Genomic DNA, 14,362 nt, shown 5'->3' on the forward strand with positions numbered 1-14,362 from the left:
CTCAGCAGCAGGTTAAGGCCTGAATTTCCAGCCTGCTGTTTTATTTAAGGTTCCTTCTACAACCGGAAATTACAAGGGGTTTGTTGAACAACTGGGATATTTATGCACAGCCATTTGAGTTTGCCTGTGTTAACAATTAGGCGTTTACAAATCTCAAAAGATTGGTGGGAGGGTTCCAGATCCTGTTAGCTGCTGAACATAGTGTGTTTCAGCTGTGATTCACAGACTAAATGTGCCTCATTGGCTTTGAGTTTCTTTCACAGTTTCATCCTGAAGTAGAACCCAGTGTCTTAACACCTAGTTAGGCAAGCGTACTGGGCATGTGGAACCAAAGAATCTAGGTGGCTCATTGGCCAACTGATTTTTCTATGAAAGAGATCCTAAGGAGATGTGAACTTGGCAATGTAGACCGAGAGTGGGAAGGTTAGAGTTCTTCTCACCTCCTTGTCAAGCCCTGCATCCTGCCACCCACTCCCAACCCCCCCCCCCCCCCGCCCCCATCCACAGTCTCAATGCCATCTGCATCTGGGGATGAACCCAGGACAACACACATTCAATATCAATCCAATAACATTGGGATTGGAAAGGGAGCTCAGCCTCTGCGTCACATCTCATGTCCTCAGTAAAATAAATATCATGTTGAAGTAAGATATGTGTGGCAGAGCATTTGTGTCTACTACTTATTTTGCAGTGACATTTATGGACAATTCTACCATTTGTCTCTTTGCTTGTAGATTTGAAGTTTAACTATAGTGAAATGCACCCGACAGTAAGCCCATCTCAAGGTCCATTGTCCCCTTTTTGACTAGACCATTGCACAATTGCCTCCTCCCTCACCCACCTGCATGCTTCTATCACTTTTGACATTTCAGCAAATGAAACATCAGCAACTGGTTTACTTCTGTCCTCACTTGCAAGCACTGGTGTAACAGGAAGGCCCATCCAGGAGAGTGCTTGTCCCAGACCCAGTGGTTTTGGTCCATGAAACTCTGTGCTGAATTCGAGTTGGATTCACTGCCACAGGATGAGGAAACCAAAGCTGTAAACACATACGTTGCTTGCCTGCAAAAGTCCTGCAGTGATCGAGGCCGCTCGCCCTCTTCCAGACATCTCCGTTGCACCTCAGGCTAATCGCATGGTGCATTAAAACCGGTCCATGTCGTCAAGCCACGAGGCAGGACTTGTTGGAAAGTCTGGGTAACCAGCACTGCTACCTGTGGAGATATCAGATGTAGGGCCTCCTGTCATCATTCTCAGGGCATGGCCCATTCCCTGTCCTCCTTGTGCTATAATTCCCAAGTTATTGTCAATATAGCCGAGGCTGTTCATTAGTGGGGTGTGTGCGGGGGCGGAGGCTATGGACGATGGAGACTGAGGGATTCCATAGGGGCTGCTAGCTCTCAGGTCGTGGTACTGCTGTCCTGTGCCATCCACGGTGAAAGCTCCATTCAGTAACTGCCGACCAGTCACGTCAGTCACACCGCTATAAATCCCGTTGGCATGACCTAGCTCAGAGAGTATCTGATCATCTGGAACAATGACAAGCAAAACAATTAGAGCTGTTGTCAACAACATACTTGAAAAAAAAGTCTATTGTGGAAGGCAGTGAAATCATCTATTTAATTTGTATTCCAGGAAATATAACCCCAATTTGCATAATTTTGCTTTATAAGTTAACTCTTACAATTAAGGTTTTATTGTGGTATATCCATATTGCATTTCCTCCAAGGCTAATACTTCTAAACTATGCTGTCCAAAATTGCTCCATGTAAGCAGATTCAGATGCATATTAGATTGGTATTGGTATTGGTATTGTGCATTGAGGTAGTACAGGGTAAAAACAATAACAGAATACAGAGTAAAGTATCACAGCTACAGGGAAGTGCATTGCAGGTAGATTGTCAGATCAAGAGTCAGATTCAGATAAGTTTATTCTCATATTCACCAGAGTGCAAGGAAATTCCTTTCTTGCATGAAGGCCACAGACTAAACAGTATATATGATAAAAATAAATACAACAATAAATACAATGACAAGCACAATACAGAAGAATGGTGCAAAGATAGTAGTGCAATCCGACATAGTGAAGAAAGAAATGCTAAAGTGACAATAATGGAATAATGAGAGGGGTAGAATTAAGAGCATGGAAACGTGGCAGCACCACCAGCAAGGGGATGTGAAAGAGGAGATTGGTTCGGAGGTCTGATAGCAGTGGGGAAGAAGCCGCTTTTAAGTATGGACGTCCTGACTTTCAATCTCCTATATTTTCTCCAGGAAGGTAGAAGAGAGAAAAGGGAATGTCCAGGGTGGCAGGCATCCTTGACAATACTACTAGACTTCCTGAAGCAATGCACCATGAAGAGGGATTGGATGGAAGGAAGTGACGAGCCAAGATGTGGTCTAACCCTGGCTTTGGATAGCTGTATAAATTTGACCACTCTTGTATTTCAGTCCTCTGGTTATTAAGATCAGTAATCTATTAATCTTTTATAACAGTGACATTTTAATGGTTTACATTCTCAGAACCCTAAGTGTCCTTGGACCATTCACCTAGCTGTCCGCCATTTAGATACTACCATGTTCCATCCTTTTAAAGTCTGACATTGAAACACATTTCCCACAGTTTGTGCCTATTCACCATCTATAAATATCTCTCTGTACTTAGATGCTTCCAGCTATACTAATTACATTGCTGCACTTCTTTCCATCTTCAGCAAGCTCAGATATACAGCTTTCTATTGCATCATCTGTCATTCTTTAAAATGGTGAATACATAAGGCCCCAACTAACATCCTTGTGGTAGCACCTGATCCATAAAAACATAAGAAGCAGAATAGGTCATCCAGCCCCTTGCAACCGGTGCTCCCGGTGTGGCCTCCTCAACATCAGTGTGACCCGACGCAGGTTGGGGGTTCGCTTCGTCGAGCACCTTCACTCTGTCCGCTGCACCAGCCGGGATCTCCCGGTGGCCAGCCACTTTAATTCCACTTCCCATTCCCACACCGACATGTCTGTCCACTGCCTCCTCTACTGCCAAGCAGATGCTACATGCCGATCAGAGGAATGGCATCTCATATTCAGCCTTGGTAGTCTCCAACCGGATGGCATGAACATCAATTTATCTAACTTCTGGTAACCCCTCCCTTCTGTCCCCCTTTATTTCCTTATCCCATCACCCCATCTCGTTCCCCTCTCCTGTCCTCTCGATCTGCCCATCACCCACACATTCCTCCCACTGGTTGCCCTCCTCACCTCCTTCCCGTTATTCCATGGTCTGCTGTCCTCTCCTATCAGATGCCATCTTCTTCAGCCCTTTGTTACTTCCACCTTTCACCTCTCAGCTTCTCACTTAATTCCTCTCTCCCACCTCCACCACCTGCCTATCACCTCCCCCCCCACAACTTGGATCCACCTATCGCCTGCTAGCTCTTGCTCCATCCCTTCCCCCCACCTTTTATACTGGCTATCTCCCCTCTTTCTTTCCAGTCCTGATGAAGGGTCCCAACCCAAAACGTCTACTGTTCATTTCCCTCCATAGATGCCTGACCTGCTGAGTTCCTCCAGCATTTTGTGTGTTGCAACAGATTCCAGCATTTGCAGTCTCTTGTGCCTCTATTCAACCCCTTGTGTTTGCTCTGCCATTCAATAAGATTGTTGCTGATACTTTCTGCCACTTTCCTGCACTGCCCACATCTCTTAATTCCCATAGTACCTTAAAATCCATGCATCCTTGAATATACTCAGCAACTGAGCCCCACATCCCTGCTGGATCGAGAATTCCAAAGATTCACCACTTTCTGGGTGAAGAAATTTTCACTGCATTCCGTCTTATCACTTCTTAGTTAAGGATACCAGAACTGGACACAATATTAAAGATGCAATCTCATCAGGGATCCATATAACTGGAGCAAAACCCCTCTCCACTGCACTCAAATCATGTTGTAATAAAAGCCAACATACTGTTTACCTTCCTTGATGAACCTGTTCTACCCCTTTTCTACCCCTTTTCTTCATCTCCCTCCTTACCTTTGACCCATCCCCCAGTGGATCTGCTCTCCTCTCCTCTCCCGCATTTGCCTATCACTATCCCTTACCTGCATCTACCTACCACCACCTTGTGCCCACCCCACCTCCCCTCTTCTGTCCACCTATCACTGCTCTGCTTTTCCCTCCTATATATTGGGCTTCCCTTTTCCTATCTTCAGTCCTGAAGAAGGGTCCTGACATGAAACGTTGACCACCTGCTTTTCTCCACAGATGCTGCCTGGACTGCTGAGTTCCTTCAGCATCGTCTTGTTTTTTATCTTGATGAACCTGTACATTATTTTTCAGTAATTTGTGTACAAGGTTGCTCAGGTCCCTCTGAACAGCAACAACTTTCAATCACTCACCATTCAAAGCATACCTCATCTTCTTGTCCTTCCACATGTCCATATGCGTTCACTTAACCTGTCTCTATCTCCTGAAGCCTCTCTGCATCCACCTCACAGCTCACACTGCCTCCTTCTTTTGTATCATCAGTAAATTAGAATATATTACCCCTGATCCCCTCACCCAAATCATTGATGTAGACTGTGAGCAGTTGGGGCTCCAGAACTCATCTGAAGTACCGCCCTAGTAGTAGCTTCCCAACCTGAAATTGACCCATTTATTCCTGCTGGAGGCAGAAGAGTCTGAAAGTGATGGAAATCTGCAGCAACACACAAAGGCGCTGGAGGAACTCAGCAAGTCAGGCAGCACCTATGGAGGGAAATGGACAAGTCGTTTCGGGTCGAGACCCTTCATCTGGACTGGAAAGGTAGAGGATGTAGCTAGTATGAAAAGGTAGAGGGAAGGGGTGGAGCAAGAGCTGGTAGGTGATAGGTGGATCCAGATGAGGGATCTCCTCCATCCCTCATCTTCCTGTCATCCCACTCACTTGGGTCTACCTATCACCTGCCAGCCCTTGCTCCACCCCTTCCCTCTATCTTTTTATGCTAGCTATATTTTCCATCTTTCCACTCCAATTGAAGGGTCTCAACCAGGACCAACAACTGTCCATTTCCCTCCATAGATGCTGACTGACTCATTGAGGTCCTCCAGCACCTTTGTGCGTTGCTCATTTATTCCTACTATTTTGGTTTCTGTCTGTTAACCAATCAGCATTCCACATGAGTATATTACCTGCTCTAATTTATTACAAGTGCTCTAAATTTTTTTAATAACATACTCTGTGGCACCTTATCAAAGGCATGAATCCGACAGCACCTCATTAACTGGTTTGCCATGATCAAATCTGCTAGTCACAAGTTCAAAAAATTCCAATAAATTCGCCAAACATTTCATAAATCCTTGATGTCTCTGCCCAATCCTATTGTTATTTTCTGTGGTCTGGTACTACTTCCATAATAATGGAGTCCAGCACGTTCCCTACTACTAATGGCAAGCTAATGGTCTACAGTTCCCTTTATTCTTTCTCTTCCCTTTCTTAAACAGTGGGGTTATATTCCTGTCCATCTCCTGGTGCTTAACCAATTTGTTAGCTAGGTCAATTATTTGGTCAATTTCTGCTACATTTTAAAGTATACTGAAGAGTGTTGTAAATTCGTGGGAGATAATATGCTGTTGTAAATCTGTGCTTCCAGTTTGCGGTGCTGACTAATTTGGGAGATGCTGTTCAGGGAGAATTGGCGAGATACTACAGTGCATCCACTGTAGCCAATTCACCAGATACTGGAAAGAATAAACAAGTATTGGATATGGTGATGAAATAAACTGTTTCTCCCCAGCTCGGGTTGAGTTCCTTGAAACTTATTACAGCTACGGCCATCCAGCTAAAGAGAGCTCAAACCATCACACTCGATTTGGAGGCAGTAGAAAGACTTTGGGTATTAAGAAGATGGACAGCTAGTGCCTGAAATGTTGCCCGGGCTGGATTACATGGCTTCCACAGATTTTTCCAGCCACCCAAAGCACGACTTGGGAACACCTACAGTCTTCTCAATGGTACTTCTTGTAGTGGCAGGGATCTCATCGCACCAATTCTTCCATTGTCTGCAAAAGCCTTAATGTCATGATTAGTAGAAACCGCAAGGAATATCTCTGATGTCCAATTAAACATCTGCTGCTCTTTCCTGAAGGTTAGTGTGGTAGGTTCCCCAAATGGTTATCAAACTATTATACTACGCCGACCATGTTTAGGCTTACTCACCTCTGAAACTCAGCTCACTGTCACTGAGGCCCCCATCCTCCACTGAGCTCTCTTTCCCACTCTTTGTCCCACCACGACTTCTCTTCACATTCTTGTAGTACTGTCCCCATCGGTGTCTGCCGGCATCCTTCTTCAAGCGCTTCTCCTTAGCTCTTCTGTTTTGGAACCAAACCTGAAAGAAATTTGAGGATTTCCATCTGTAAATACCTGTTCAATACTAGCTGGCAAATGCTAGTGTTATATTAATAAGGTAATGTGGTCCATGTATGTCAAATCTATAAATAGACTTTCTTGTATAAACTATTGAATGCATTTATGATCAGTCAAATATCAGATGTACCACATCAAAAATCATGAATGCATTCAAATTTAATGATTGATCAAATATAAAATATACCACATTAATAATCATGAACATCCCTATTTTCCATCAACACTGTAGGTGATAATGAGGAGTTATTTATCTGCCACACAAAGTCATTTAGTCTCACCCTATCACCCTATCCCCCATCCCTCTCCAACCTTCTCTGTTACTGAAAACTAAATTGTTTGCTTTCCTTCCAAGTTCTGGCGATGGGTCTCAGATGTGGTGTTAATCGTTTCTCTCTCCACAGATGCTGCTTGACCTGCTGAGTGTTTATTCACAATTTTTATTGCAGATTTCCAGCATCTGCAGTTTAGGATTGGGGCAGGATATGGACCTTGGTTGGAGTCTAAGGTTTAATTGTCAATTCAGACGTCGGATATTTGTTGATTCAAAGAGCTTCACCGCTTCCCAGCTAGCCATTAGGTGCTTCACCTCAAACAAGTGGTAAAATCCGGGTTTTCAGGTTTTTCTTACCTTGTACCACCCTGGCCTTCAAAATGGTTAATCTAAAAGACACAAGGCATTGCTGCTTCAAAGTAGCACTGTGGGAGCTCAGGAGATCATCTTTCCTTCTAGAACTTCACTAACCAGGGACTGGTTCCTCAGCAAGACAGCACCTGGTCCTCTAACTCCTAATTTGTTCTCCCTTCCTATTGTATTAGCACAGGGCTGCAACATTGTTCCCTTCTTCCTGGTATGGTGGGTGGGGTGGGAGGGGGGGTTGATAAACATAATTGACCTTTTATATAGTCAAGTTTTATGAGACTGGATGCAATAGCTTAGCAGATATTTTTCAATGATCTTGTTTCCATAATTGCAACTTTCATTGTTTTAAGTAGTTCAGAAAGTACAAATGTAGCAACATTTTTCAGTGGCCTGCACCATTATCCCATTCTGCCTTGAAGTTTCCAAGTTTTATGGGAGTGAAAGGGTTAACTGATTCACCATTTGACATTATTCAGTCACAGTGCTGCCTTTATGTCACCATAATGACCTCATCACTTGCCAACATTGTGACATCACTGATCATTGCTTTTGCAAACAAGCTGCTTCGCCCACTAGTGAGTAATAATGTACTAATGTAAATTATTGGTAATAAAGTAATAATAGTAATAGAGTAATAGAGCCATACAGCATGAAAACAGGCCCTTCGGCCCAACTCGTCCATGCCGACTGTGTTGCCCAGCGAGTTAGTTCCATCTGCCCATGATGTCTTACATAATATGACTACTGTGCAGTAATGGCCTACACAGAATTAACCCTTAACTATAAGAACTTTGAAACACATGTACATCATTCTAACTCTGACTCTGAGTGCAGCAATCACTGGAAGGTGCCCTGTCTGCAGTTCCCTTGCAAGTTGTCCTTTAATTTTAAATGTTATTCACATGTGTAGTTCTCATTAAATCTCAGTGATTTTGAACAGAACTTACCCTGAGATCACTCAGAGTTGTCTATTCCCATGTGTGTCAGGGATCAATTCTGTTTGTAGCTCCTTGAAACCTTACAAATTTTATCCTGAGCCCTCCATGTAATAGAAAAATACATGACAATTTGATGAATGGAACCACCACCCATCCGACTTTAGAATGTGTCATCCTAATGTACTCTCCAAAAGTGAGAACAATGGTCAAGCAAAACTAAGTAAGAGGCCTGCCCAGAAAAGTGGCTTCTCTTTTTACCTGCACAACCCTCATGTCAAGTCCCGTCTCTGAGGAGAGCTGTTCCCTCACATGGCGAGCTGGCTTTGGAGAGGTTTTGTATGCATTTTTCAATGTTTCCAATTGCTTGGCTGTAATTGTAGTCCGTGGTCTCTTTGCTCCAGCCTCTGCATCAGCATCTGTGTTAGACAACAACTTCAGAGCAGATCTTAAAATTACAAGCACTAATAGATAAGATATCTTTATCAGTCACATGTTCATCGGAACACTCAGTGAAATGCATCTTTTGCGTAGTGTTCTGGGGGCAGCCCGCAAGTGTCACCATGCTTCTGGCGCCAACATAGCATGCCCACAGCTCCTAACCTGAGGAAACCGGAGCACCCGGAGGAAACCCACGCAGACACGGGGAGAACATACAAACTCCTGACAGGCAGTGGCAGGAATTGAACCCAGGTCGCTGGCACTGTAAAGCGTTACGCTAACAGCTACACTACTGTGCCTAACCAAAGTAAATGCTTTATATTACAATATATTTAATGTAAGTGCTGTGTCAGTATATAGTTATCGCCAACCACTTTCTTGGAAAAGTATAACAACTGCAACCTAACTCAGTCCATGGGGTGGGTGGGAGTTACCTTTGATGGTCCCTGAAAACTGACATTAGGTTTAAAATACACTGATAACTTGCACCCATTGTAGGCAGCACACAAAACTTTGAGTTGCCTTCTCATTTAGAACATAGAACATAGAACAGTACAGCACAGTACGGGCCCTTTGGCCACAATGATGTGCCGACCTATATAAACTTTATCCCCATTCAACCTATCCCCCTCTCTACTTCACCTCCCATAACCCTCTATTTTTCTTTGTCCATGTGCTTATTTAGGAGTATCTTAAATGACCTTATCATATTGGCCCCTACCACCATCCCCAGCAGTGCATTCCAGGCACCCACCACTCTCTGTGTAAAAAAACCTACCTTTGACATCTCCCCTGAACTTTCCTCCATGCACCTTAAATGGGTGACCTCTAGTATTGGCCATTACCGCCCTGGGGAAAAGATGTTGGCTGTCTGTTCTGTCTATGCCTCTCATAATCTTACATACCTCTATCAAGTTGCCTCTCATCCTCCATTGCTCCAAAGAGAAAAGCCCTAACTCACTCAACCTCTCCTCTTAAGATATGTTCTCCAATCCAGGCAGTATCCTTGTAAAGCTCCTCTGCACCCTCTCCAAATTTTCCACATACTTCCTATAATGTGGTGACCAGAACTGAACACAATACTCCAAGTGTGGTCGAACCAGAGTCTTATAGAGCTGCAACATTACCTCTCGGCTCTTGAACTCAATCCCCCGGCTAATGAAGGCCAGTACACTATACGCCTTCTTAATCACCCTATCAACTTGCGTGACAACTTTGAGGGATCTATATACTTGGACCCCAGGATCTCTTTGTTCCTCTGCACTGTTAAGAATCCTGCCATTAACCATGTGCTCTGCCTTCAAGTTTGATCTTCCAAAGTGTATCACTTCACACTTCTCCGGGTTGAACTCCATCTGCCACTTCCCTGCCCAGCTCTACATCCTGTCTATATCCCATTGCAATCTACAACAACCTTCTGCACTATCTACTACACCACCAACCTTCGTATCATCTGCAAACATACCAACCCACCCTTCCACTTCATCCAAGTCATTTATAAAAATTACAAAAAGCAGGGATCCCATAACAGATCCCTGCGGAAATTTAAATTATATCCATGTCTAGTCAGTGCTCCCATTTCTTGGCTGGCTGGCTGCGTCACCAAGAGGCCATTATCACTCAGCTAGTTATAGACAGCCTGCACTGTTTAAGCAACACACATAGAGATGGAATAATTCAGCAGGTCAAGCAGCATCTAGATAGGGAAATGGATAGTCGACATTTCGGGTTGAGACTCTTCATCTGGACTGCTGACTTGTGCAAACATAACAGTGAGGTACCTGTGGTTGGCAGTCACACAGCAAGTGAATATGACTGAGGAAACACTGAAGAAAGGCATATATTGGGGCAGGGCAGGCTGTTACATTTTCAGATACTTCACTGGAGAGCTTGGTGCATGACATTCAAAGTAGGAGAGGAAAAGCGAGGTACCTTATATATGCCAAGAAGTCCTCCAGACACAGGCTCATGAGGAGATAACAGCAGCAGTCAATGCCAAGTCCCTTGGAACGGATACACTACCGCAAGGAATTTGTGACCTCACACACGTGGTCAATGTCAGAGATCACATTTTTAGATGCCATATACCACCTACTGGCACACCTCAACTCAACAAACTATTTTTCACTCACTTAACACTTAGGACTTCTGACATTCAAATGTTCTGTTCCACACCTCACAGTCTAACACTGCCACAAGCCTCAAACACACATTTTCAGATACTTCACTGAAGAGCTTGGTGCACGACATTCAAAGTAGGAGAGGAACCTTATGTATGTCAGTAAGTCTAGCTGTATGTTATTGTTTATCAAAGTTTTATGGCAAAGGTACTGTATGTGGCAAATGCTCCAGTGCTAGAGGTCAATGTTAAACCTGGGTCTGCCAACCCATTTGTGGCAGGGGCTGAAGAAACAGAGACTGATTCAAAATAAGCTCTGCTTACTAATGGAACCTGCCATCTATCTATGGATGTATTGAGGATAAAGCTGCAAAAATAAAAGCATCATTAAGAAACATTGGGGTTGAAGTTAGTCTCTATTCCAGTTATCCTCTATGTTGGAAGGATTGTATCCAAATATTCTTTCCTTTCTCTCTTTGATACTCGCCTTTCCAAGCACTGATGCACTTTAGGTTTAATGCCCTGTAGTACTGGCTACCCTCCGCTTTGTAACTGAGAGCAACAAAGGCAATTCCTTGGAGCTAATTATCTAAGCTATCCCATTATTTTTTATAACCTAGCCAATTCCCAATTCATAATCTCCTCAAAAGTTAATTTCCACGGGTTAGATTGTCTTTTCTATGACACACATTTGACTTTATGTGTGTAAGGTGATGACAATTAGGTGTTCAGTGTGAGATATGGACAGGAATAATGTGCCCTATCACAGTCCGTTGCACTTCTGTCACACTGGTAGAAAACATATAGACCAGGATAGACTTACTGACCACATTGTATTTTTAACAAATAAGTTAATGCAGAGGTGAAAATACCTTGGCAAAGCAAAATAATATCTCAAGGTACTTTGCTGAACTTTTAGAAGAATACACTATTGCCTTCATGAAGGTTTAATTCATATTTGCAATTCTATACATCGAATTAAACTGTATTGACAAGAGCTAATGAAAATTTATCATATTTATGCCCATAGGGCCATATGGCCATAAAACAGTCAAATTTGAATTAAAATGAAAAATTGGAGATTTGCTTCAGAAATTAATGTATTTGGATAGAGTGTGTAATGGTATGGTAAACCTCAGGATGGACTGGTGGCTTTGGACCTATGGTTGTCAAAGCTTTCTACCTCAGGGGATTTCTTCACTCCATAGATGTGTATGTTGTGGACAAGAGAGTGAGTGTTATCATTGGCTAACAATGCATTACTTTTGTATAACGTAACTACAAAGATGGTAGAAGTCAGTCTAGATGAATTTTGATTGTATTGTCTCACAATTCCTGTGTTTCTTGATGGCTTCCTAAGCCTCCAGTTTAAGCAATTGATATGATTTCAGGACAAGGAAAACATTCAAGAGTCTAATGTAGAACTCATGATGGGGCAACTGCTCCTGGAAATGGTCCAGTTATTTGCAGGCACCTGATATTAGGTTTCAGACATGTCTGCACTTAATCTGTCAGTGGCCTGAAAGAATTGTAAATGGACTAGCCTGTAACTAAAGGCATTTGACAGTCCAATGCTATGTCTGAGTTATTTCTATAACTTACATATGCTTTTCATTTGCTAACACTTGTTAACCAATACAGATAGCTTGGTCCTGTGCCCTATTTGCATCTGAAAGGAAATTAAGTCATTCACTGATCAATAAAGCATCCCTAAATTGATCAGTGAAGTTTAACTATTAGTGGATCAATCAAATGTTTTCAGAGCTAGGGCTGAATTCCTAATAAAATTTGGCACGGTGATGGAGTGGTTAGATTTTATTCTCTCCCTCTGTCTCTCTCTCTCTCAAAACACACACAAAACACACACACACACACACACAAATGTCTTTCTATAAACTGTGTTTACAGAAATAAGTTTTACTTTTGACTCCTTTAGATTAAAAAGGTGTACACTCTGCCTTGGTCAAAGACCCCACCCACCCAGGTCATTCTTTCTTCTCTCCTCTCCCATTAGTCAGAAGATACAGAAGCCTGAGGGCTCATACCACCAGGTTCAAGGACAGCTTCTATCCCATGGTGATAAGACGATTGAACGGTTCCCTTATACAATGAGATGGACTCTTGACCTCACAATCTACCTTGTTTGACCTTGCACCTTATTGTCTACCTGCAATGCACTTCTCTGCAGCTGCAACACTTTACCCTGTATTCTGTTATTGTTTTTACCCCCTACCTCAATGTACTGTGTAATGAATTGACCTGTACGAACGGTATGCAAGACAAGTTTTTCACTGTACCTCGTTATAAGTGACAATAATAAACCAATATCAATACCAAATTTCCAGGCTTTCAAGTAAGTTTCCAGCTCATGCAACGATCTTCTACCCCTTTGTAAATTGACGAGTTATGTGTGTGCCCACATTTCCCATACTTTTCCATTGCAATGCAACTAAATGCTCAGTGGATGTAGTACTCCAGTAGGACATCCAGCAGTGCCCCCATAGGTTTAAACGTTCAGTGCCATTCCATTGCAAGAGTGAAGGAGTTAATTCATTATAGGGCTGACAGAAAGGATTGCTCAGTAACCATAAATTGTGGCATCCTCGCCATCTGATTGATTGGCTCAGGTGATGTAATGCACATTTGTATTTGGTGTTGTGATATTACTCAGTGCACAACACCTGCTCCGGGGACCTATTAATAACTATCTGCACAGCAGGTTATTAGTAATTGTCATTAATCTCATTAATATTAGTCGATCAGTGGACTACAGGTCAGCGAAAGACATTAGATCTGAACATTTCAGCAACAAGGCGGCTACCGGAGAAGCATAATGTATAAAATGACCAGAACAATTAACCAATCTACATCTCATTCTTGTCATGCTCCTGGAACTTCACTTAGCTTTTGTATTTTCTTTGCTTTCCTTCCTTAAAGCCAGACGACAGGGTGATCTGTGTGCAGACCTCTCCACTGACCACTGTCACCTCCCCCGCGCAAGCAGCCAACATCTTCTAGACAGAGTCCTGTTCACTTAAAGGAGCAGCACAGTTCCTGCTGCAAATTTCCAAATTGGCTCCAGCACTGTGTAAGAGAGTGGCACGGTGGTGCAGCTAGCAGAGCTGATGTCTCCATCAACCCAAGTTCAGTCCTGACCTCTGGTGTTATCTGCGTGGAGTTTGCACATTGTCCCATGTGGGTTTTCTCTGGTTGTTCCAGTTTCCCCTGACACCCCAAAGATGTGCAGATCGGCAGGTTAATTGGCACTTAAATTTCCTCTTTGGAGATTTAATCTTGGAAGATTTGATGTGAATGTGTAGGAGAATAAATTGGGCTCGGATAGGATTAGTGTAAATGTGTGGTTAATGGTCAGCATGGACTCAATGGGCCGAAAAGCCTGCTGCCGTGCTGTATCATCTATGACTCCATGACTCCAAGAGACAGAATATTCCATTTAGCACTTTGAGCTTGTCTCCTTGTTCAGTTAGGTCATGATTGATCTTAACTCCATGCGTCTACCTTGGTTCTATCTCTTTATATCCTCATGTAATGTCTGTTCTGAAATTTTAAGTTGCTCTTCAGCCTCAGCATCTTTTTGGGGAGAGCCTCAGGTTTTCAGCCACTTTTTAGGGGCATTCCTGAGCTGCCTGGTTCTATTATGAATGCTTTGCCCATTGTTCTAGACTCTCAGTCCTCCAGTGCAGAATGACTGAGATAAACCTGTAGATTTGTATAAGCACAAGTGATAATTGTGATCAGAACATACTCAATGGAAGATCACAGCAGGTGTGGTACGGGTCAACAATATGCCACACCTTGTTAAA

At 43.1% G+C, this 14,362-nt stretch overlaps 1 protein-coding gene across 1 annotated transcript in view; it reads right to left on the bottom strand.

The window, feature by feature from the left end:
- Positions 1-1,143: 1,143 nt before the first annotated feature.
- The window catches only part of lhx4 (LIM homeobox 4), a 73,206-nt gene continuing 59,987 nt past the window's right edge, over positions 1,144-14,362 (bottom strand). The window contains exons 4-6 of the mRNA XM_052012228.1: positions 8,240-8,397; positions 6,191-6,362; positions 1,144-1,529 (exon numbers count right to left, since the gene is read on the bottom strand). Coding sequence (XP_051868188.1) covers positions 1,144-1,529; positions 6,191-6,362; positions 8,240-8,397 — 716 coding nt within the window. The remainder of the gene's footprint in view (positions 1,530-6,190; positions 6,363-8,239; positions 8,398-14,362) is intronic.

The sequence above is a fragment of the Pristis pectinata genome, chromosome 3, assembly GCF_009764475.1.
Source record: "Pristis pectinata isolate sPriPec2 chromosome 3, sPriPec2.1.pri, whole genome shotgun sequence".
NCBI lineage: Eukaryota > Metazoa > Chordata > Chondrichthyes > Rhinopristiformes > Pristidae > Pristis > Pristis pectinata.